At 47.8% G+C, this 22,906-nt stretch overlaps 1 protein-coding gene and 1 long non-coding RNA gene across 8 annotated transcripts in view; one reads left to right on the plus strand and one right to left on the minus strand.

Moving 5' to 3' along the window:
• LOC118543337 (zinc finger protein 74-like) overlaps positions 1-10,586 on the plus strand; it is a 46,927-nt gene extending 36,341 nt beyond the window's left edge. For 3 of the 5 annotated variants that reach the window (XM_078060604.1, XM_078060606.1, XM_078060608.1), the window contains one exon: positions 10,065-10,586. In XM_078060604.1, the coding sequence (XP_077916730.1) occupies positions 10,065-10,084 (20 nt within the window). In that variant the 3' untranslated portion in view covers positions 10,085-10,586. Of the gene's footprint in view, positions 1-7,274; positions 7,606-10,064 lie in introns of all 5 variants that reach the window. The other 2 variants (XM_078060607.1, XM_078060605.1) reach the window with 2 other exon arrangements.
• Positions 7,070-16,812, minus strand: LOC118543342 (uncharacterized). 3 transcript variants are annotated; one of them, XR_013443387.1, is made up of 8 exons: positions 16,248-16,812; positions 15,254-15,530; positions 12,591-12,660; positions 11,751-11,863; positions 9,926-10,080; positions 8,678-8,804; positions 8,042-8,181; positions 7,070-7,547 (listed from the first exon to the last, which is right to left on the minus strand). It is a non-coding gene; the product is annotated as an uncharacterized LOC118543342 (long non-coding RNA). The 3 variants fall into 3 exon arrangements; XR_013443388.1 differs by lacking the exon at positions 15,254-15,530; XR_013443389.1 differs by lacking the exons at positions 11,751-11,863; positions 15,254-15,530.
• Between the last annotated feature and the right edge of the window lie 6,094 nt (positions 16,813-22,906).

Below are 22,906 nucleotides of genomic sequence, written 5' to 3' on the forward strand. Positions count from 1 at the left end.
ATGGAGAAATCAATTAATGGCAACATAGAGTCTCTAAGGGCAGAAATAAAAGGTGAATTGGCAGAACTTAAAAATGCTATCAATGAGATCCAATCCAATCTAGATAATCTAACAGCTAGGGTAACTGAGGCAGAAGAGCGAATAAGTGACCTGGAAGACAATATAATAGATAAAAAGGGAAAAGAGGAGGCCAGGGAAAAACAACTCAGAATCCGTGAAAATAGAATCAGACAAATAAGTGACACCATGAAGCGTTCCAATGTTAGAATAATTGGAATCCCAGAGGGAGTGGAGAGAGAGAGAGGACTAGAAGATGTATTTGAGCAAATCGTAGCTGAGAACTTCCCTAAACTGGGGAATGAAACAAACATTCGAGTCCTAGAGGCAGAGAGGACCCCTCCCAAGATCAAGGAAAACAGGACAACACCCCCGCATGTAATAGTAAAACTTGCAAATCTTAGAACCAAGGAAACCATCTTAAGGGCAGTTAGGGGGAAGAGATTTCTTACGTACAGAGGGAGGAACATCAGAATAACGTCAGACCTATCCACAGAGACCTGGCAAGCCAGAAAGGCCTGGCAAGACATATTCAGGGTACTAAATGAGAAGAACATGCAGCCAAGAATACTTTATCCGGCAAGGCTTTCATTTAGAATGGACAGAGAGATGCAGAGCTTCCACGACCGGCAGAAACTGAAAGAATATGTGACCACTAAGCCGGCCCTGCAAGAAATATTAAGGGGGTTCTATAAAAAGAGAAAGACCCCAAGAGTGATCTACAACAGAAATTTACAGGGACAATCTATAAAAACAACATCTTCACAGGCAACATGATGACAATTAATTCATATCTTTCAATAATCACTCTCAACGTGAATGGCCTAAACGCTCCCATAAAACGGCAAAGCGTTGCAGATTGGATAAAAAGACAGGACCCATCCATATGCTGCCTACAAGAGACTCATTTTGAACCTAAAGATACATCCAGACTGAAAGTGAAGGGATGGAGATCCATCTTCCATGTCAGCGGACCTCAAAAGAAAGCTGGGGTAGCAATTCTTATATCAGACAAATTAGATTTTAAATTAAAGTCTGTAATAAGAGACACAGAAGGACACTATATCATTCTTAAAGGGTCTATCCAACAAGAAGATCTAACAATTGTAAATATCTATGCCACCAACATGGGAGCAGCCATCTACATAAGCCAACTGTTAACCAAAATAAAGAGTCATATTGATAACAATATGTTAATTGTAGGAGAGCTAAATACTCCACTCTCAGCAATGGACAGATCATCTAAGCAGAAAATCAACAAGGAGGGGCGCCTGGGTGGCTCAGTTGGTAAAGCGACTGCCTTCGGCTCAGGTCATGATCCTGGAGTCCCTGGATCGAGTCCCGCATCGGGCTCCCTGCTTGGCAGGGGGTCTGCTTCTCCCTCTGGCCCTAACCCCTCTCATGCTCTCTGTCTCTCATTCTCTCTCTCTCAAATAAATAAATAAAATCTTTAAAAAAAAAAAAAAAAAAAGAAAATCAACAAGGAAACAAGAGCTTTGAATGATACATTGGACCAGATGGACCTCATGGATATTTACAGAACATTCCACCCTAAAACAACAGAATACTCATTCTTCTCGAGCGCACATGGAACTTTCTCCAGAATAGACCACATACTGGGTCACAAATCAGGTCTCAACCGATACCAAAAGATTGAGATTATTCCCTGCATATTCTCAGACCACAATGCTCTAAAACTGGAACTCAATCACAAGAAAAAATTTGGCAGAAATTCAAACACTTGGAAGCAAAAGACCACTCTGCTCAAGAATGTTTGTGTCAACCAGGAAATCAAAGAAGAACTTAAACAATTCATGGAAACCAATGAGAACGAAAACACATCGGTCCAAAACCGATGGGATACTGCAAAGGCGGTCCTAAGGGGGAAATACATAGCCATCCAAGCCTCACTCATAAAAATAGAAAAATCCCGAATTCACCAACTAACTCTACACCTTAAAGAACTAGAGGAAAAGCAACAAATGATGCCTAAGCCATGCATTAGAAGAGATAATTAAAATTAGAGCAGAAATCAATGAATTAGAAACCAGAAACATAGTAGATCACATCAACGAAACTAGAAGTTGGTTCTTTGAAAGAATTAATAAGATCGATAAACCACTGGCCAGATTTATCCAAAAGAAAAGAGAAAGGACTCAAATTAAGAAAATTATGAATGAAAGGGGAGAGATCACGACTAACACCAAGGAAATAGAAACAATTATTAGAAATTATTATCAACAATTATATGCCAATAAACTGAGCAATCTGGATGAAATGGAGGCCTTCCTGGAAACCTATAAGCTGCCAAGACTGAAACAGGAAGAAATTGACAACCTGAGTAGGCCAATAACCAGTAACGAGATTGAAGCAGTGATCAAAAAACCTCCCAAAAAACAAGAGTCCAGGGCCTGATGGATTCCCTGGGGAATTCTACCAAACATTCAAAGAAGAAATAATACCTATTCTACTGAAGCTGTTTCAAAAAATAGAAACAGGAGGAAAACTTCCAAACTCATTCTATGAGGCCAGCAAACTTACTCCCCAAACGAGGCAAAGACCCCATCAAAAAGGAGAATTTCAGACCGATATCCCTGATGAATATGGATTCCAAAATCCTCAACAAAATCCTAGCTAATAGGATCCAACAATACATTAAAAGGATCATCCACCACGACAAAGTGGGATTTATCCCCGGGATGCAAGAGTGGTTCAACATTCGCAAATTAATCAATGTGATAGAACACATTAATAAGAGGAGGGAGAAGAACCATATGGTCCTCTCAATTGATGCAGAAAAAGCATTTGACAAAATACAACATCCTTTCCTGATTAAAACTCTCCAGAGGGGCGCCTGGGTGGCTCAGTTGGTTAAGTGACTGCCTTCGGCTCAGGTCATGATCCTGGAGTCCCTGGATCGAGTCCCACATCGGGCTCCCTGCTCAGCAAGGAGCCTGCTTCTCCCTCTGACCCTCTCCCCTCTCATGTGCTCTCTCTCTCTCATTCTCTCTGTCTCAAATAAATAAATAAAATCTTAAAAAAAAAAAAAAAAAAAAAAACTCTCCAGAGTATACGGATAGAGGGAACATTCCTCAAGTTCATAAAATCCATCTATGAAAAACCACAGTGAATATCATCCTCAATGGGGAAAAGCTGAGAGCCTTTCCCTTAAGATCAGGAACACGACAAGGATGCCCACTCTCACCACTATTGTTCAACATAGTACTAGAAGTCCTAGCAACAGCAATCAGACAACAAAAAGAAATAAAAGGTATTCAAATTGGCAAAGAAGAAGTCAAACTCTCTCTTTTCGCAGACGACATGATACTTTATGTGGAAAACCCACTCCCAAATTCCTAGAACTCATCCAGCAATTCAGTAATGTGGCAGGATCCAAAATCAATGCACAGAAATCAGTTGCTTTCTTATACACTAACAACGCAACTGTAGAAAGAGAAATTAGAGAAACGATTCCATTTACAATAGCACCAAACACCATAAGATACCTCAGAATAAACCTAACCAAAGAGGTAAAGGATTTATACTCTAGGAACTACAGAACACTCATGAAAGAAATTGAAGAAGACACAAAAAGATGGAAAAATATTCCATGCTCATGGATCGGAAGAATAAACATTGTTAAAATGTCTATGCTACCCAGAGCAATCTATACCTTCAATGCCATCCCAATCAAAATTCCAATGACATTTTTGAAAGTGCTGGAACAAACAATCCTAAAATTTGTATGGAATCAGAAAAGACCCCGAATTGCCAAGGAAATGTTGAAAAAGAAAAACAAAGCTGGGGGCATCACGTTGCCCGATTTCAAGCTATATTACAAAGCTGTGATCACCAAGACAGCATGGTACTGGCACAAAAACAGACATATAGACCAATGGAACAGAATAGAGAGCCCAGATATGGACCCTCAACTCTATGGTCAAATAATCTTTGACAAAGCAGGAAAAAACATGCAATGGAAAAAAGACAGTCTCTTCAATAAATGGTGCTGGGAAAATTGGACAGCTATATACAAAGGAATGAAACTCAACCATTCTCTAACACCATTCACAAAGATAAACTCAAAGTGGATGAAAGACCTCACTGTGAGACAGGAATCCATCAAAATCCTACAGGAGAACATAGGCAGTAACCTCTTCGACATCGGCCACAGCAACTTCCTTCATGACACGTCTCCAAAGGCAAGGGAAACAAAAGCAAAAATGAACTTTTGGGACTTCATCAAGATAAAAAGCTTCTGCACAGCAAAGGAAACAGTCAACAAAACTAAGAGGCAACCCACGGAATGGGAGAGGATATTTGCAAAGGGCATTACAGATAAAGGGCTGGTATCCAATATCTATAAAGAACTTCTCAAACTTAACACCCAAAAAACAAATAATCAAGTCAGAAAATGGGCAGAAGACATGAAAAGACACTTCTCAAAAGAAGACATATAAATGGCTAACAGACACACAAAAAAGGTTCGACATCATTAGCCATTAAGGAAATACAAATCAAAACCACAATGAGATACCACCTTACACCAGTTAGAATGGCAAAACTTGACAAGGCAAGAAACAACAAATGTTGGAGAGGTTGTGGAGAAAGGGGAACCCTCTTACACTGTTGCTGGGAATGCAAGTTGGTACAGCCACTTTGGAAAACAGTGTGGAGGTTCCTCTAAAAGTTGAAAATAGAGCTACCCTGTGACCCAGCAATTGCACTACTGGGTATTTACCCCGAGGATACAGATGTAGGGAAAAGAAGGGGCACATGCACCCCAATGTTCATAGCAGCAATGTCCACAATAGCCACACTATGGAAGGAGCCGAGATGCCCTTCAGCAGAATAATAATCAAGAAGATGTAGTCCATATATACAATGGAATAATAGCCATCAGAAAGGATGAATAGCCACCATTTGCATCGACATGGATGGAAGTGGAGGGGATTATGCTAAATGAAATAAGTCAAGCAGAGAATGACAATTATCATATGGTTTCACTTATATGTGGAACATAAGAAATAGCATGGAGGACCTTAGGCGAAGGAAGGGAAAAATGAAGGGGGCGGGGATCAGAGGGGGTGACAAACCATGAGAGTCTATGGACTCTGGGAAACAAACTGAGGGTTTTAGACGGGAGGGGGGGTGTGGGGATGGGCTAGCTCGGTGATGGGTATTAAGGAGGGCATGTATTGCAATGAGCACTGGGTGTTATAATCAAACAATTAATCATGGAACACTACATCAAAAACTAATGAAGTACTGTATGGTGACTAATATAACATAATAAAAAACTCACAAAAAAACAAATTCTCCATCAAGCATAAAAAAAAAATGTGAATTTCCTCAGAGTCACACTGTCCAAGACCATTCTGGCCAACACATGGGTACAGTTCTTTCCTTCTATTTTTATTGTGTATTGTGTACATTTCCTCCCCCAACCTTTTAAAATTGAGAAATGTAACACACCCAGAAAGGTGCATAAATCTCGTGAATAACGCTGTGTTTACTTTCTGCTGCAGTGTGGCAAAGGACCACAAATTTGGGAACTTAACAAATGCACTTACCAGGCCGCCTGGGTGGCTCAGTCATTAAGCATCTGCCTTCAGCTCAGGTCATGATCCCAGGGTCCTGGGATCGAGCCCCACATCGGGCTCCGCGCTCAGCGTGGGGCCTGCTTCTCCCTCTTCCTCTGCTGTTCCCACTCCCTGTGCTCTCCTACTCTGTCAAATAAAGAAGTAAGATCTTTAAAAAATGCACTTACCTCCACTTCTGGGGGGCAAGAGCAGGGGCTCGGCTGTAGCTGGGTCTTGCTCAGGGTCTCATGGGGCTATAATCCAGGTACAGACTGAGCTTTCTTCTCATCTCGAGGTGCCAGTCATTCAAGCTCATTCAGGTCCCCGGCAGATGCATATTCTCATGATTGCATGACTGAGGGCCCCAGCTTCTTCCTGGCGGCTGGCTGGAGACCACCCTCAGGTCCCGGAGGCTGCCCACAGTCCCCTGCCACGTGGCCCTCTCAGGGGCTGTTCACTTGGCTGTTTGCTCTTGCCAGGCCAGCAGGAGAGTCTGTCTCCAGTCATCCCGGGAACATGAGCGTGATGGGCATGACATCCATCATCCTTCCCATTTGACATGACATCATCAAGGGAGGGACATCCTGCCCTTTTCAACAAATTCTGTTATTGGTTAGAAGCACATGACCGGTCCAGCCCACACTCACAGGGAGGGGATGATACAGGCTGTTGACTCACTGGGGGTCCCCTTGGGGTGTGCCTAAGTGGAACCCAGGTGACAAAACTGAACATCGACCACCAACCCAGAAGCCTAACTTACCCAGCCCCATCTCCACTTAGAGGTAAGACTAGTGCCGAGCTGGAGCCGGCTCATGAGAACCCAACGTTAAATTTTCAGGAATTCTGTGGGCTTGCTGTCAAACAGATATTATCAAAAGTTAAATTATACAAGTTTACAATGATATCAGTACTGTTGACAACAAGGTCTCAAAACACATTACTTCCCAATTCTCCTACCATGACCTATGCTCTTGGGGTTATTTACATCTGTTGGATCCATATGCTGGAAATAGCATTCTCAACCCTGCACTCAGACACTCCAGGTCGGTAGCTTGAAATCGGCCGTCAGAGGAATATTTATATTGTGGGAATCTGAAAATTCTATAGTTCAGAGTTTGAAGGTTGAAAAGGTTTGTAGACAAAACAAAACAAAGAATATGCGACAGAGATTATATGTGTCTGGCAGAGCCAAAGATATTTGCCATCTGACCCAACCCCCGGTCTAGACTCAAGAAAGTAATAGAGAAAGTTAACAATGTAGTTCAACTTAACTTTGTGTCAAGCCTGCAGCCTTTATATTGTAAACAGCACAAAACGTTGAGGAATAACTGTATTTGTAAACCACTGTCGAAGAAGTTGCTCACATCAGTGATAAAATTCTGAAGTCTTTTGGGCTTCATTTCTGTCTTATTAATGTAACATCCACCATGTTCATATCACAGATTACATTTAATGATGTTTGTTGGTAAATAGGTTGGGAGGCAACTCAATTTGCCAGATCACGGGCAGAATTTCAACTACAGGTTGGCCCGGGTACAAGAGTCCGGCGAAAGTAAGGAAAAGCCCTCTCCGAGCACCAGTGGTCTCCAGGAGATTTACGAGCAAGACTGCTGTTCCTTCTCTCATTCTTTGTAGGCGGTGCGCGGCCCACGCTGGATCTCAGCGACACTCATGATAAACTTACGCACGGATACAGTACCATCGGCCTGTTCGTGGTGTGAGGATTCCTGGCTCTCCTTGATACCTTAACCAGGTTTACAGTCGCTCTTTCCCCCACCTGACCCAGGCACCTTAGAGCCCGGAGAAGCGTCTGGCACACAGTCAGGCATTTAGCAGATGTTGCTGAAGTGGGCAAACTCCCGAGGAATGCTGATTTTAACAGGGCCACCGGCAGCGGCAACTGTGAGCCTTTACGAGAAAATGACAAAAAGGAAAAAAAGTCGGGGAAGTTTGCTTTCTCATCTCGGTAAGCCTCTTCCCGTCTTGTCGGCATCAATAGGGCATAAAAACAAAGGCGGGGGTGGCGGCAGCACCAGCCCTAATAGTGAGCCGGGCCACCCAGTGCTCGGCTTGCACCCGGCAGGTGACGGGAGAAGCCAGACACGTCCCTTCGCCACTCCGTCACCCGCCGGGGAGGCCCGGCTCGCATTAACCGCGCACAGGCACCCCGCGAACGTCCGGGGCCCCCTCACTGGAGGGCAAACTCGGGCTGGGCGGAGGCGGCGGCAGGGCCCGAGCGCTCTGCCTCCGGGGCCACGTGGAAGCCAGGGGCCCTGCTCCCGCCGCCACGGGGTCCCAGGGCCTCCCTGGCCGCCCCGCCTGTGACCTTGGGTGGGCCACGTCCCCCCTCCCCGGGACCCCCTGACGGCCGGTCGCGCAGTTGTCCCTGGGACATAACTTACCCAACCAGGCTCCCGCCGAGACCGGAATGGCGCGCGGCCATGCGTTGCGCGCAGGTGCGACTTGCAGTGCCGCCCGCCCCTGGCTGCCCGGGAACCCCGGACAAGATGCGCTGTTCACACGCAGTGGGATACTGCTGAGCCTTAGAAAGCAAGGAAGGAAATTTTGTGTTATGTGTATTTCATCCCAGTAAAAAGGGAGGACAGTTCTGACCCAAGCTAAGGGATAGGGGAACCTAGGGGACATTAGGCTGAGCGACAGAAGCCAGAGACGGAAGGACGACTACTGTAGGAGTCCACTAACAGGAGGGATCTAGAATAGGCACATTCATAAGGACAGAGGAGAATAGAGGTTTCCAGGGGATGGGAGTTCTTTGATGGGGACAGAGTCTCAGTTTGGGAAGATGAAAAAGTTCTGGAGACGGATGGTGGTGGCAGCTGCTTTGTGCCCCTGAACCGAGCACTGAAGAACGGTTAAAATGGCAAATTGTGTGTGGTGTGTGTTTTACCACATCCTCCCCACTCAACATCACACTGAGTTCTGCCCAACGATATCCTTTCTATGTTCTACCCCACCTGTCTTCATCTCTGCTCACATCATCCCGAACCCCTCCAGCCCCAACCAGCTGCCTTTCTTACCTAGAACACACCATCCTCACTGCTCCTTGCTGTTCTCTCTGGTAGAAATGCTCTTCCCTGTCCACACAGCTGTTTCCTTCTCCTGGATTCATTCATTCAATAGACACAGATCCATGCTTATTTTCTGCTAGACATTATGCAACACCAGGGGATGCACAGGTGATCAAAACAGAAAAAGATTCTCCTTGACTTTATATTCTGGCAGAGGTCAGAGTCAATAAACACCAACAGCAAGGAATCTGGGGCAGCAGGAACATCCAAGTCAGCACAATTAAGGTCCCTGCCCATGTGAGCAAATATCAGGGAGCATAGTTGGGAACAAGACTCTTCCGATGGGAGGAAGTGCTATGGGGTGTCTTGAGAGGAGTATGGGGGTGGAACTCCCACAAAGTGGAAGACACGAGGTGGGTGACAGATGACAGTTTGCTCAGCTCACAAGGGCATCTCTGAGCTGACAGTGTGGTTTTTTTTAAGATTATTTATTTATTTATTTGAGAGAGAGAGAGAGAGCGAGAGAGGGAACACAAGCAGGGGGAGAGGGAGAGGGAGAAGCAGGCTTCCCGTGGAGCAGGGAGCCCTATGCAGGGCTCGATCCCAGGACCCCGGGGATCATGACCTGAGCTGAAGGCAGACGCTTAATGGCTTAATGACTGAGCCACCCAGGTGCCCCTGAGCTGACAGTGTCTTGAGCAGTGACTAGATCAATCTGCTTCTTAAAACAAACAAACAAAAAACCAATTTATTTGAGAGAGAGAGAAGGGGGCAGGGGAAAAGGGAGAGGGAGAGAGAGAATCCTTTAGCTGAATCCCTGCTGAGTGTGCAGCCCAACATGGGGCCTGTCTCACAACCCGGAAATCAGGGCCTGAGCCGAAATCAAGAGTCAGACACTTAACTGACTGAGCCACCCAGGTGCCCCAGTGACTGGATCAATCTTGCAGGTTCTCTGTGCCTGTCCAGCTTCCTCATGCCCTCAGTCAGTCATTCCACCACATTCTGCAGGTTCCTCAGACAGCTCCCCTCTGGAGGGGCAGGGGCTATATGCTGGAACCTACAGTGAATTAGACAGAGGGGGTCCTTTCTCTCTGCCTTAGATGCTCTTCACTCCTCCTACTCTTCTTTGGTTCACCTTCTCCCTGCTCCAAGGCATCCCCCAAACTCTAATACCCTGCCCCAAAGAGTAATTGGCCGGTTCCCTCCCACACTTTATTACAACTGTCCTTCCCAGAGTATGGGGGGGGGGAATCCTACCTTCACCTGGAATTCCTCGAGGGACCTCTCTCCCCGTTTGTCAACTGCAGGATGCACAGCCCTTCTCTGGACCACATTCTTCTATATCCCTTCTGAGAATCTGTTCCTTATTTCTGTTTCCACCTTTCCCTTCTCATAGGTACCTTTGTCCGTGACTAGAAGCAGAGGGGACACATACATGGAATAGATGTATGGTCATAGACAACTACCCCATACAGAGAAGATGCATCATCCTAAGCAAACTGATGTTCTGGTGAAGATCCATGTGTCTTCCTGAGTGTCCTCACTCAGTTCCTTCCTCACATGGAGAGCTGAGAGGTGGGCCAGACCCACACATCTGGGGGAGGAATGATGGACTTTGGCAACCTCCTCACGTAGGGATTCACTTCAACAGACCCCATCCCCTCAACATGAATTACCCTCTGGCAAGCATCCCTGAACTTTTAACATGCACATGTCATATCCTACTGATATCTATTTATTTTTGATATTGGCCAAAATATTGATATTATATATGAAAATGTTGCAATTGATGAATATCTGACTCTTACTGTAGAGGATAAATACATAATAATTTTTATAAATTGTAAAAACAACTGAAAATGTCTCAGTATTGGAGCATATGAATCAATAAAATAAAAGTATAATTATCTGTGAATAATTTATAATCAGAATCTTATAGGCTTCTAACTGCACAGTTCCAGTGTAAATATAAAGTTGAATTAGTGGTGTGGAACACACTTTTTTTTTTCTCCATCTTCGATTAATCCAACAGTCCAAGGTGGGTGTCAAAGCTTGAGAGGTTAACTTTTGATGTAACTGACTTTCTCAGAGAAAGAGGAATCTGGGTCCAGGGGGAAGGTGGTGGGAGATGCTGGAGGCTGGAGGACAGAGTGGGATCTCATCGACCAGCAGAAAGGGGCTGGGTGCGGGGAGGTCAGTGTCCTTATCACCCTAAGCTCTATCTGTCTAGCATTTCCTACAGGAGTTCATGTAGTAAATTCCCTACAACAACCAGGTCATTTTCTCTACATCAACAATGAAGAAGCCCAAGAGGATATTAAAAAACAATTCCATTTAAGATAGTGTCCAAAAGAATAGAACTTTTAGGAGTCAACTAAACCAAGTAAGCAAAAGACTTGCAAACTGAAAAGTACAAAGGATAGCTGAAAATACTAAAAAGACTTAAATAATTGAGAGGATCCCACATCCATGGGTTGGATGACTTAATATTGTGAAGGTACAACCAACACCAGCCAGTCCATCTCCACATTCAGTGCTGTCCTTCCGTGAGCTTGTTTCCCCCAGTTTAATTCCAGGATGTCTACTGGTCACTGCTCCCCCCATCCCCACCCTGCCCCGCAACTGCTTGTTGGAGGGTTTTGGGATAAATGTCTGTTCTTTAGACCCAGATTTTAGACACTCATCCCCCACGAATTCCACATTAGGCCATGAGGATTTTCAGTGGAGGAGAGATGGAAGAACCCCTCAATAGAGGAGGGCTCCATTTATAGTAATGTTCTGTGTATAACAATCTTCATACTAATTAAAATTATAAAATTGATTTAAAATATATTAAGTATACAAGAGAGTCAAATATATAAGCATTTTGCAGGCTGAATTTCAAGGAAACTTTGAACCCAGAAAAGTCAGCAGGAGCAGAGGACGCATGTCCCTGACAGCGTTCTGTTCCCATGGCAGAGACAGGCATCAAACGTCCTTGCAGTGCAGGCTGAGGGGACCTCACAGGGGAATCTAAACCCACAACAACAACGGTCAAACTGGAGGACGGGTCCATGTGGAATTACTATGAGGTGTGAACCACCTTGGTACTCGGAGAACTTTAAGCCTTTTCCTTGGTTCAAGATGATGGTAGACTTGTTATGACCCCAAGCTCCTGGAAGAGGCAAACTCCAATGTCAGGTAATCCTGAAATACCTGGTAACGTAAGCAGAGTGCAATACATAATGTTTTTAACCATCCGGAGGTCATTAGTGATCTGGAAATAACCTGTCAGCCCGAACACCACAGAGGGCTCCTCTTCATTCTACTGCTCTGGGCAGTGATATGGAATGATCCAGTTGCTAACGTCTGGACATCATTCCAGGAGCGCTGGGAGGTGTCAGATGGGCTGGACGACTTGGTGTCTCGGCCCAGCAGGTGGCGCTGTGGGACTGGGCCTGTGAGGACAGGCTTCTGGTCCAGACCAACCAGGGAACTACTCTACTCATTCTTGCACACTTGGCAGGCGGTGTCTTCACTGAAGTGTGACCGCAGCACCTGTGTCCCCGCAGCTGCGTGGGGGCTCAGCTCTGACTCCCTCCCTCCTTCCTGCTCCATCCGCCACCCCATGGGGGCCTTGCCCAGGCTGGTGTTCAGACAGGGACAGACCCGCCCACACCTGGAGTGGTTCGCATCATGAAAACTAATCACCTGCCATGCTACGGGGGCCCAGGGCAAGAGACCCCTGGGGAGGGGAGGAGGGGAAAGCCACCAGTGTGGCCTCAGCCAGCGGACTCTGGGGCTTCTCTGTCCTGTCCTGATTCCTCTATGGCCTCCTCCCTCATAGACAAGGAGGTCCCTTTAGGGCTGAAGAGAAAAGCTGCTGGGGTGGGGAGGCATTTGCACTGCTTTGTTCCCAAACAAGCCCCATTCTTTCTGTCACCTTACAGCCTCCAGCTTTCCTTCCAGGGCCTGTCAGACTGTGGTACTCTGCCGTCCAGGGCATCGGGGTCCTTGTTGGGGAAAAGGAAAAAAAAGTGATATATATTATAAATTATTATAAATAAATATCACATATTATAAAACTACATAATATATACACATTATATAAACATATATTAAATGTGTACAGTATATTATATTGAATTATTACTTATATCATTTTATATATACTCTAGTAAATATAAATGTCATGTATTATATAAAATGCCATAGATTATATATAAATATTACATCATGTGTATGTTATAAGTTGCATGCTGCATACACATATCATATATTATAAATTATACATTTAAGAACTATAAGGTATATACAGAGGGAGGGAGAGGAAAATGAAGTTACTGTGGTCTGGGAACTAATATGAGTTTGCTCCATCCTGAATTAAATTTAGAGACCCAGCCAGGTGTGGAGTCACACAAAAGAATCTGTATTTGCGGCAAATGAGATCACAGGGAATAACTTGCAAAGCCTTGACTCCCAGAGCTGGAGTGAGTGGGTTCTTTTCATTTCGTATTTGGGATGAATATTCAGAAGGGAGCTTTGTCATCCCATGTCAAGGTGGACGTAAGGTCGGTCAGGAGTCCTGAGAGCACAGGCCTATACAGGCATCCTCTGCTCTGTTAATGCGGCCAGTGCACCTCCTGGTGCAGAGACTTTCACATTATAATGAAGCAGAGGTGGCTGTCCCACAAGGGGAAGGGGCTAGGGACCTGCTCCCAGAGCCAGGATTAACTGGAAAGGGTTTGAGCTCCTTATCTGGGGCAAGGAGTCCAAGGCCTGGTTTCCTTGGAAACAGCACAGGGGGTGTCTCTGATGTGGTTAGACTGTTTCCTGGATTGTTAGAGACTGTCCATTTTTGCATTCCTTTTCTTCCCTTAAGATCCTTAACTACTGAAGTGTTTTTGTGTTTGTGTTTGTTTTTGTTTTGCATTTCTTCTTAATTCTGGCACCTCTCAGGAAGATCTGCAAAATGTGTGCTGGGAAAGTAGAGCCACAAGGGCAGAGATCACAGGAAATAGCTGGGGGCCTAAAATGACTTCTCCTGTGCCAGGAAAACTATATTCCATCTCCCCCCCACCACCTTGGGGACCCCTAGCTTTCTCTGCTCACACACGGACCCACTGATGGGATTCCTTGGTACTGGAGCCCCCGGTGGGCAGTGTGCATCAGCATGGTCCTTCAGAGAAGAAAAGCACAGCCCAAAGGCAGCTCTCCCCTGGGAAACCAGCATCTCCTTAGAGCCCCCAGGAGTTAGGAGCAAGCGGGAGGCTCTCTGCTCCTTCCAACTTTGTGAGGGGCTCCTGGGCCCACGGTTCTTCTCCCACATCCAGTTTTCCAATCCTCGTGCTCACCACTGGCTCCAGACCCTGCCAGCAGGAAAGGATTCCTCTGACCCGGGATGCCTTGAGAACGCCTGAGACAGGTTCTAGGGTGGGCTCAAGGCTCTCTTCAAGGTCAGGGAGCCTGGCTGATTACTGTGAATCCCCAATTTATTCATGATGAAATCTACAATGAATTCATTAGTTCTCAAACTGTCATGATATTTAGTTGCTATTCCTAAGGAATATGATATTGGTCATTTATTTCTATATTTTATGGTGACTTACAGAAGCTGACACTGTTTTTCAGATATGACAATTATTCTCTCCAATTCTTCCTTTTTCCCTTAAGTTTTAGATCCTCCTTATCTTCAAATTTGATGCAGATTGAACTGCATACTTTTCTCCAGTGTATCAAAGAATCTTGTGCTAAATGGACACAAAGTGATTGAGTAGGAACCTTTGTGCGATAGAAGTTGGACTCTCAAACACAGACACTGAGAAAGGCAAAGAGAAACCATGCACATTATATGAAACACACAATGTACTAGAAATTCTGAAATGAATATAAAATCATATTTTATTTCACATTATGTTGAACAGTGATCTGACACCTGTGGACATTCCTTAAATGTGTGTTTAAAGAGTGAATGAATGAATGAATGAATGATGCAGACTAAGCCCTCAGGCAGGTTACTGTAACACACATCCTCCCTATGGGGGAGGGAAGGCATCCCTCAGCCCTGGTTCTCTGTGTTTCTGCACCTCTGCACAGGTCATACCATGGTCTCTATGTGACACGGGGACAACAGACCCATCACCAGCCCCCCACCTGCTCTCCCCCCTGACCTCACCTGTGTCCCCCCAGGCATCCCCGTCCATCCACCTGGCACGCACTCTGGACCATCCCTCCCTCTCCCACAGTCCAGGGCCCAGTCACTCATCTCCCTGTGTCCCACCGGGACACAAGCCACTTCACCCTTCCCTATTTCCTTGGCTGTCATCTTCCTCTGGTCACTCTCCCCTCCAATGGCCCCTTCTAGGTCTCCCTGTCCCAAATTCTGTCCTAGGACTTCCCATGGAGCTAATTCTCTAATGAGCAAGAGTGAGGACAGGCACAGCTGGGATTAAGACTCTCACAGCAAATGGAGGGGCGGTCACAGGATGTCCCTGCACTGGTCGCTGCTAGACACTCAGACCCTGCTCTGTCTACAAACCTCCAGGAGCCTCATCAGGGTTTACTCTGTCCTGTCAGTCCTGCTCAAGAAAGACCCAGCATTCCCACCTTCTGTGTCCTCCTCTCTGAAGGTGTGTGTCCCCTCCGCAAGCTCCTGTTCACATTCAGCTCCCAGAGCCAGCCCACCTCCTCTGAGACCCTCCCACGGGGACAGATGCCCTCTGCTCTCTGTTCCCCGTGTCTTGTCCTCAGCTCCACAGTGGTTCACAGGCTCTTCTGGGTCAGGACTGCTCATGTACCTCCCGCTAGACCCCCGTCCAGGGAGGAAGCCTGATCAGGGACAGCACACCAGGACCTCTGTCCTTCCTTGGAGGGTCACTGTCACCTGGTGGGAACAGGAATCAGAGAAGCAGGTGAAGGAGAGGCTTGCCAGCAGTGGGAAAGAAGGACATATTTGTCCTGGTCTCTGAGAGACCAGCGGGGGGTGCGGGGAGGCGGTATCTGGGTGTCTGTGCAGGGTAGGGCTCCCAGCTGGGCAGTCCTCCACCGACAGGAGGCCCTAGGGCGGGGCCCCTTGCTTTCAGTGGGAACTGGGCAGTCGTGTCCTCTCTGGACCTGGACCAGTCCCTAGACCTGGGCCTGTGTGTGGTCCCAGCAGCTGCTTCCTCCAGGCCCACCAGGGAGAAACTAGTGCATCAGGAATTCACCCTGTCAAGGGGCCACAGACCCGGGAGTGCACAGCAGGGAGAAGCAGGGGTGGGTCACATTTGCATGAGCAGCCCCTCCTCGGTGAGGCCCTTGGACAGGGGATAAGACAGACCCGGGGGCAGCCCAGCCCCAGCTCTGTGGCCTAAGAAGGGGCTGTGTCACCATGGTCCGGAGCCCTGTCCTCCTTGCACTCCTCACTGCACAGGTGGGGACAGGCCCCAGTGCCCGAGGGTGGCCCCCCAGCCTGAGTCAGATCCCCTGGCTCAGCTCCTCATGCACACGCACTCGATCCCTTCTCTTCATTCTGATGTGTGTGTTTGCAGGCTCCCTGTCCCAGCCCGTGCTGACCCAGCCGCCCCCTCTCTGCAGCTCCGGGAACGACGGCCAGACTCACCTGCACCCTGAGCAGGGACATCAGTGTTGGCGGCTCGAACATCTACCGGATCCAGCAGCAGCCAGCGAGCCCTCCCCGGGGTCTGCTGTACTACTCCTCAGACTCCGGTAAGCACCAGGGCTCCGGGGTCCCCGGCCGCCTCTCGGGCTCCAAAGACGCCTCGGCCAATGCGGGGCTTCTGCGCATCTCGGGGCTGCAGGCTGAGGCCGAGGCGGACTATCACTGGGCTACAGCTCAGGGCGGTGGGAGCACCTACCGTCACCCACAGCGTCTCAGACAACGAGGAACTGAGACGGAAAGCCCTGGGCCCTTCTCTCTGGTCCTCTTCATCGAGAAGCTTCTGTGCGGCTTCCTGTCAGGTGTATGCTAGTGGCGCTAAGCTCAGTGACAGAGACACATGGGGGGGGGACAAAGTCCTGGGGCCCTAGGTTCCAAGCGGTGACAGGTGTCCGGAGGTGGTTAATCCCTTCACTGGTGACAGCAGTAGAACACATTCCCGGGGATTCGGGCATGAAATGGGGCCCCGCTGGAACTCTGCCCTTTCCTTACACACGGTGCCCATGGAGCCTCTAAAATGTAAAACAGAATGTCTATTAATACTAATACATATTCGCATCACTAACACATTTTCCCTTGTAAGACGTGTGGAACAGAAGATGAAATCCATCCAGATGACAGCACACAACATCGTACTATGTTTTAGGAATCATTACACATACATGTTTATTTTATTTTAAGATTTTATTTTTAAGTAATGTCAACACCCAGCGTGGGGCTCAACCTGACAGCCCTGAGCTCAAGAGTCAGTGCTGCAGGGACTGAGTCAGCCAGGCCCCCTCTAGATGCATATTTTCAAGCCCGAGTGTCACCTGTAGCTTATCCGAGGCCCCAGGCTGTGCTTTCTGCCTCCAAATGAGAAAGCTAATGAAAGAGATGAACTTTCTGAGGAGCCTCCCGTCCATAACAGAGATTTCACCCCAAAGCAGTGTTTGTTTGCCTGGCAACTGGCAGTGAGCCTGGAGTTCAGAACCCACATTGTCTGAATGCCCTGCTTTTAACATAAAATGCTGTGTCTGGGTCAAATATGTAAAAAGCCTTGGCAGCTCAGCTCAAGGGCGCTCACACTTTGTGTGGTTGTTGTTGTTTCTTTGTGTTTGTTTTTTCCTCTCATTTTAAAGTCAAACAAACCATCCCGTGGAGCCAGGGAATCCCCAAATCCTCTCCATTGGGCGGTAATGTATTTCCTGTAAAATAAAGGCAGAGTATATGTATCTTTTTTACTACACTTTGCCTCACTTTGCATCACAAAGGAGGAGAAGGAGGAAGAGATCCCTAATCAATGACTCACACAATATCATCTATCCTTCCAGATCACATTCCTGACCTGGAGCCCCCTCTCCAGAGACCCCATGTCCTTTCCCAAGACCACCATGCAGTCCCTGCTTCTGTGCCCCAGGACCCCTGGGCTGGCCTTGGCTGCCACTGACAGGCCTCCAGGCCTGGGGAGAGGAATGGGAGGGAAGGAGCTGAGGGGTGAGGTCTTTGGGCATCAGATCCTGGATCCACAGGACTGGGGAGAATGAATGAACCCACACTTGTTAAAAGAGTGCTTCTCCGCATGGGTCCCAGAGCGCCCTGGGGGACGTCTCCTTGTCTCCCTCCCTTTCTCCACACGATCCAGCCACAGGGCTCTCAGGCACACACCAGGCTCTGCTGAGATATTTCTGGGTGCAGGCTAATCCCTCTTAAGGGCCCTGCAGGGGATGAGCATTTATGGCCACCTTCCTGCCTGGGAGGAGCTGGACTCTCAGCTGTGACCACAGGGATTCACCGCCATGACGGCACCTGCCCAGTGTCCTCCACACACATTAATTATCACCTCTCCCTGCTGGTTCTGTTGTCCTGTCCTCACTCAGCGGAGCCCCTTCTTCTTTGCAGTCTCCAAACCTGACAGCCGAGACTCCAATTTTATTCCCGCTGTCCTTCCCCTCACAGATACAGGAGGACATGGGTCCTATGGGACCCCCTCCTCAGCATGTCTGACATGTTCCTTCTTTGTTTTCCCATTTATTTCCCTGTCATGGATTCCTCACACCCGCGCACGCTCCTCTTGTCTGATGTGAGTCTACTGTAGCCATAAGATGTCTGGTCATGCACACAGTCTAGTCAGTGTGTGTGACATCTTCCCTGCCAGGTCTCCACTGCCCACGGAGAATGATTTGCTCGGGGGTCGGCCCCACAGCCCGCAGCACCCACCCCACCCCCGGCGTCACTGTCACATGTCACTCTGCTCATGTGAGGGTCTGTGTCTGCTCTCCCACTTGGCCTGTGTCACTAACAAAGAAGGGAGGGGATTAAAAATGATATTACAAGCCTCCTCTGTAGCAGCTGAATTTTAGTATAAAGCCAAGCTGTGGATAGACAATGTTCTGTGCGTTCGTAGATGTATTTTATTTTTATATTTGGTGGTGGCGGTGGTGCTCACAAGGGAGGTCCTCATAGGAACTGAAGACCATTATAGAGGCAACACATTCTTTCTGTATCTTTAAAGTTCAACCTGTAGTTATTTTATTACATCTACAAGCCCATACAATTGAACAGTGACTTCAGGGGTCTTTCATGTAATTGGCCAGTTGTATAGTCAGCTAATTCAGTGCTTCGAAAATTTAAACTCTAATTAGTTTCACATATTGGTTTTTCTTAACTAAGTAAATTATTTTACAGAATTAATCATCCTTATTCCTGAAATAGTAATTAAAATGAAATATATTAAACTTATATGTGTGGAACCAAATAATGCACATCAACTAAGTAAGATTTTAATTGACAACATATCTAAAATAGTCAGTTATGCAATTTAAAATTGGGTTTTCAAACATGTCTCTATACTGTATTATAGCAAATATTTCAGAAGATACTTAAGTGCACATAACCCTTCTCATCACAGAAATAGTAACTCAAATATTTGATTGTTCTCCCCCTGTCTGGTATACATTTCAAATTGTCCTGGGGTTGACCAGCAGGCTCCTCCCACGGAGGAGGTCAGCAGGGGAACCAGGTGTGACACTGACACCTGTTGCCTGGGACCTGCAGCTGTCAAGTTCCAGAATAATTCTTTTTCCTTCCTAGTTCATGTCCTGAGCCCCTTGTGAATGGCACTGAGTTGTGTGCTTCACACATAACAAGAGGTGGCTCTGCCGTCCAGTCACCAGATCTGTCAGCCATGGGGTCTGTCCGTGCACGTCTGCACACGTCTGAGGACACGGGAAGGTGCTGTGCGCTGGAGGCTCTTTCCCAGGCTCCAGGCACCTCGTGCAGCCACTCGAGGGCTGAGAGTGACGTGTGGCCGCAGCCCTGGCTCCCGTCTTCAGGGGACTGACGTCCGTGCGCATGAAGGCGGTTTAAAGCTCACACTCACGTACCGTCTCTGCCATGGAAGCAAAAGGCAGTGCCCACATTACTTTGCAACTGAGCTTCTCTTCAGTGAGTTACTCCATGCAGTGGGTTTCATGGTGGGAAGACATCTGGGTTTATTGTTGTAGAAATGATAATATTTAGTGGTTTTTAAGTATTATTCCATTTATGGCATAATTCACACTTCTTATACTTTATAATGCCTATAGATAAAAGTTTTAAATTCTAGTACAATTAAGGGATTGACTTTGTACAGACAGGACTTGTGGTCATAAGTAGGAACCACACGATATGCACTTTTGTGCAGTTGACATCCATCTCGACAAGTCTTACTAGACAGTCAGAATGGACATATGTCTTTAGTTTGCACTGGGAAGTCAGACAGGATGTCTGGGTCCAGCTGTGGAGGGACAGGGAGTTCAGGGCTTCCTGGTCACAGCTGTGACCACCCCTGCCCTGTCCTTCCTGACAGGAAGGTTCCCAGCAGCTGAGTCCCCCTGGGAGTGAGCCTTCCCTCAGGGACACCCAAGGGCCTTTGCAGACTCAGATCTGGGTTCAGATTAGGTTCTAGGTCAGGATGTTCATGTGCTTCTTCCCCTGCATCCTCCTCCCTATGCACCCCCCCACACACTGTGGAGGGTAGGAGGAGAGTGACCTTCAGACAGGTCCACCTGTGAGCCCCCTCCTGATGGTCTTGGAGCTGTCAGACTTCTCCAGCGGTGGGGGGTGGATGTGCATGAGGAGCCCCTGCCTCAGGGATGTGGGTGGCAGAGAGGGACACTGAGGGGGTCGGAGCAGATCTGTAGATCTCTGGGTGAAGAGCTCAGCGTTGGCTGCACCTTGGCCTGGACCCGTCTCCCCCCCACCATGCTCCCCAGGTTCTGCACTGGTGACAGGCATGGTGCAGCAGGGGACTCTGCTTCTCTCTCCTCCTCTGCTCAGGTATCTCCTGACGGGATAGATCTGAAGCAGATACACATCAGGCCCCTGACCCACCAGCAGTCAGCCTCCATGGGCTCCTTTCCACACCTCCTTCTGCACCTGATATGAATGTGAAGATCCTGAAGCCAAGAACCATGCTGGGGACAGTGGTGGCAGCATCTCCATGGCCTGGCCAGTTCCTGTCATGACACAGCCCCTCTCTGTCTCCTGTCAGCTGAGCCCTCAGTGGTGCTATGGACACACGTGGCAAATCTTCTGTCTCCCCGGGAGAGGCCAAGGCCTCCTCAGCACGACTGGGGAGGACTCAGATTGGGTCCTAACCAGGGACCTCACTCAGAGACAAAAGGTCAAGGCTGAAGTCGCTAAGAGATAAAATACCTTTTAGGACACTTACCGGGTGCTCTGATTGTCCCCCATTCCCTATGTGGCTGGCACCTCTCACTCTGAAAGTCACACAGCGAGCTCCGTGGACACCTACAGAAGTCGAGCACGTCAAGAGCACAATGGTTAGACACCTGGAAAACCTAAATCAGATGGTCCATGAGCTTGAGCTGGTCAGCGGGAGAAGAGAACTGGTGACTTTGAGAGCTCACACTCCTCGACCCCCAAATGTGGGGGAGACAGTGGTGTTTGCTCTGGGCCTCTAGGGCCCACGGGGGAGAGCCACCTGGAGATGCTTTAAATCCTGCTCCAGAGAGCCTCCCAAAAGGTAGAATACTGACCTCAACAGGCAGGTAGGCTTGTAGGGATGCCCTGAATTTACCCACAAACCTGACTCTGAAAAGTAGGCCTGTTATCAATCACGGGGCTGTTGTTCATTGAGTCATTGTTAATAAATACACCCATTGTTGTGCTGAACAAGGTTGTCCTATGTTGGTGTGGACAGGGTCCTCTGTGTCAGCAGTGAGTGCAGACTGCCTAGCTGTTTCTCACTATGGTCTTGCTTTCTCTGACAGATTACAAACTCTTGTGGATCACCTGTTCTCTTGCTTTGACCACAAATCTCCTCAGAGGAAGCACATGCTACTTGTGGACAAGGGGTCAGAGCCCATGCTCACCCTGCCCCTTAGTCTCCCATTCTGCCTCCCTGACCAGCATTTTTCCAAGAATGGCTTCTAATTCATGTCAGCATGGGGGGCACCTGACCACATGGAGGCTTGTGGAGGGAGAGCAGCTTCAATGAGGTAAGGATGTTGTGACCCTTCAGTTTCTGATGAAAGGAGCCCAGGTGAAAATCCTTTCCCATTTTGTTAATAAGAAGCCCAGTCAGGGCATGCACAGCTCTGGAAAATCACTGGGACTCACTGAGGACAGTGCCCTGAGCCCAGAGTTTGCAGAGGAGGGGTCTGAGGCACTGCGGATTTGATTTAGCAGGGGCTGAGAGCATGGGGATCAAGGCTGCCCCCACACTGAGCAGACAGAAACCACCTGGGCTCTCAGGGCTTTGGCCCATGAGGAGGTGTTTGCCTTGAGACCAGAAGGGGGCGCTGTGGGCCTGTTCTGTGGTCCTTACAGAACTGCTCAGAGACGACCTTTCAAACAAAGGAGCCTGTACTTGGAGGCTGGGTCCTGTGCTCTCTGATGGGGACTCAGCAGTCTCCAGAGGGTTTTGTCTCCAGAACAACTCTTAACACTCTTAACACTTAACTGGGATCCGCTGATGAGACTGTAAATGTAAACCTCCCACCCCCACCCCAATGCACACTGCCCAACATGGCCTGATCTGTCCTTGAAGTCCCCTTAGGAATTCAGGCAACCCTGTATATTTAAAAGGTCTGCAGAGGAGGAAAATGGCAGTTGTTCCTTACTCAGATTTTGAAAAATGGTTCCTTTCATGGTTCTCAAGCTGTCCTCCAAATCAACCCTGCTATCACCAAGAAACTGACACCTCAGTTAATCTCCAACAAAACAGCAGGTATTGCAAAGCTAGGGGTCCAATTTTCAGTTACCCCTGACTGCCAAGTGATACTTGAGCAGGTCTGATCTACAGGGGACGGGGCCAAGAGTGGGTCCTGCTGCTCACAGACTGGGACTCCCCTCCTCCTCTGGATGGAGACATGCTATGGGATGCTTATTCCAGCAGGATCCACATCCTGAGAGGTCTCACTCTGACAGAGGGGTCCTGTGAAAACACTGCTTGACAAGAAGGAGTATTTTAGAGGCACACACAGTGTTCAGCTGTGCTTCCGATTGTCCAATTCCAATGTTAACAAGGCTAAGCAACAGAAATCAGGAAGGAGCCCTGCTCTTCAAAATGCCAACACATTGTTGCATCCAGTTGTTATTTCACGGCAACTCCAGAG

Source organism: Halichoerus grypus, chromosome 13 (genome assembly GCF_964656455.1).
Source record: "Halichoerus grypus chromosome 13, mHalGry1.hap1.1, whole genome shotgun sequence".
In the NCBI taxonomy this organism is placed as follows: Eukaryota; Metazoa; Chordata; class Mammalia; order Carnivora; family Phocidae; genus Halichoerus; species Halichoerus grypus.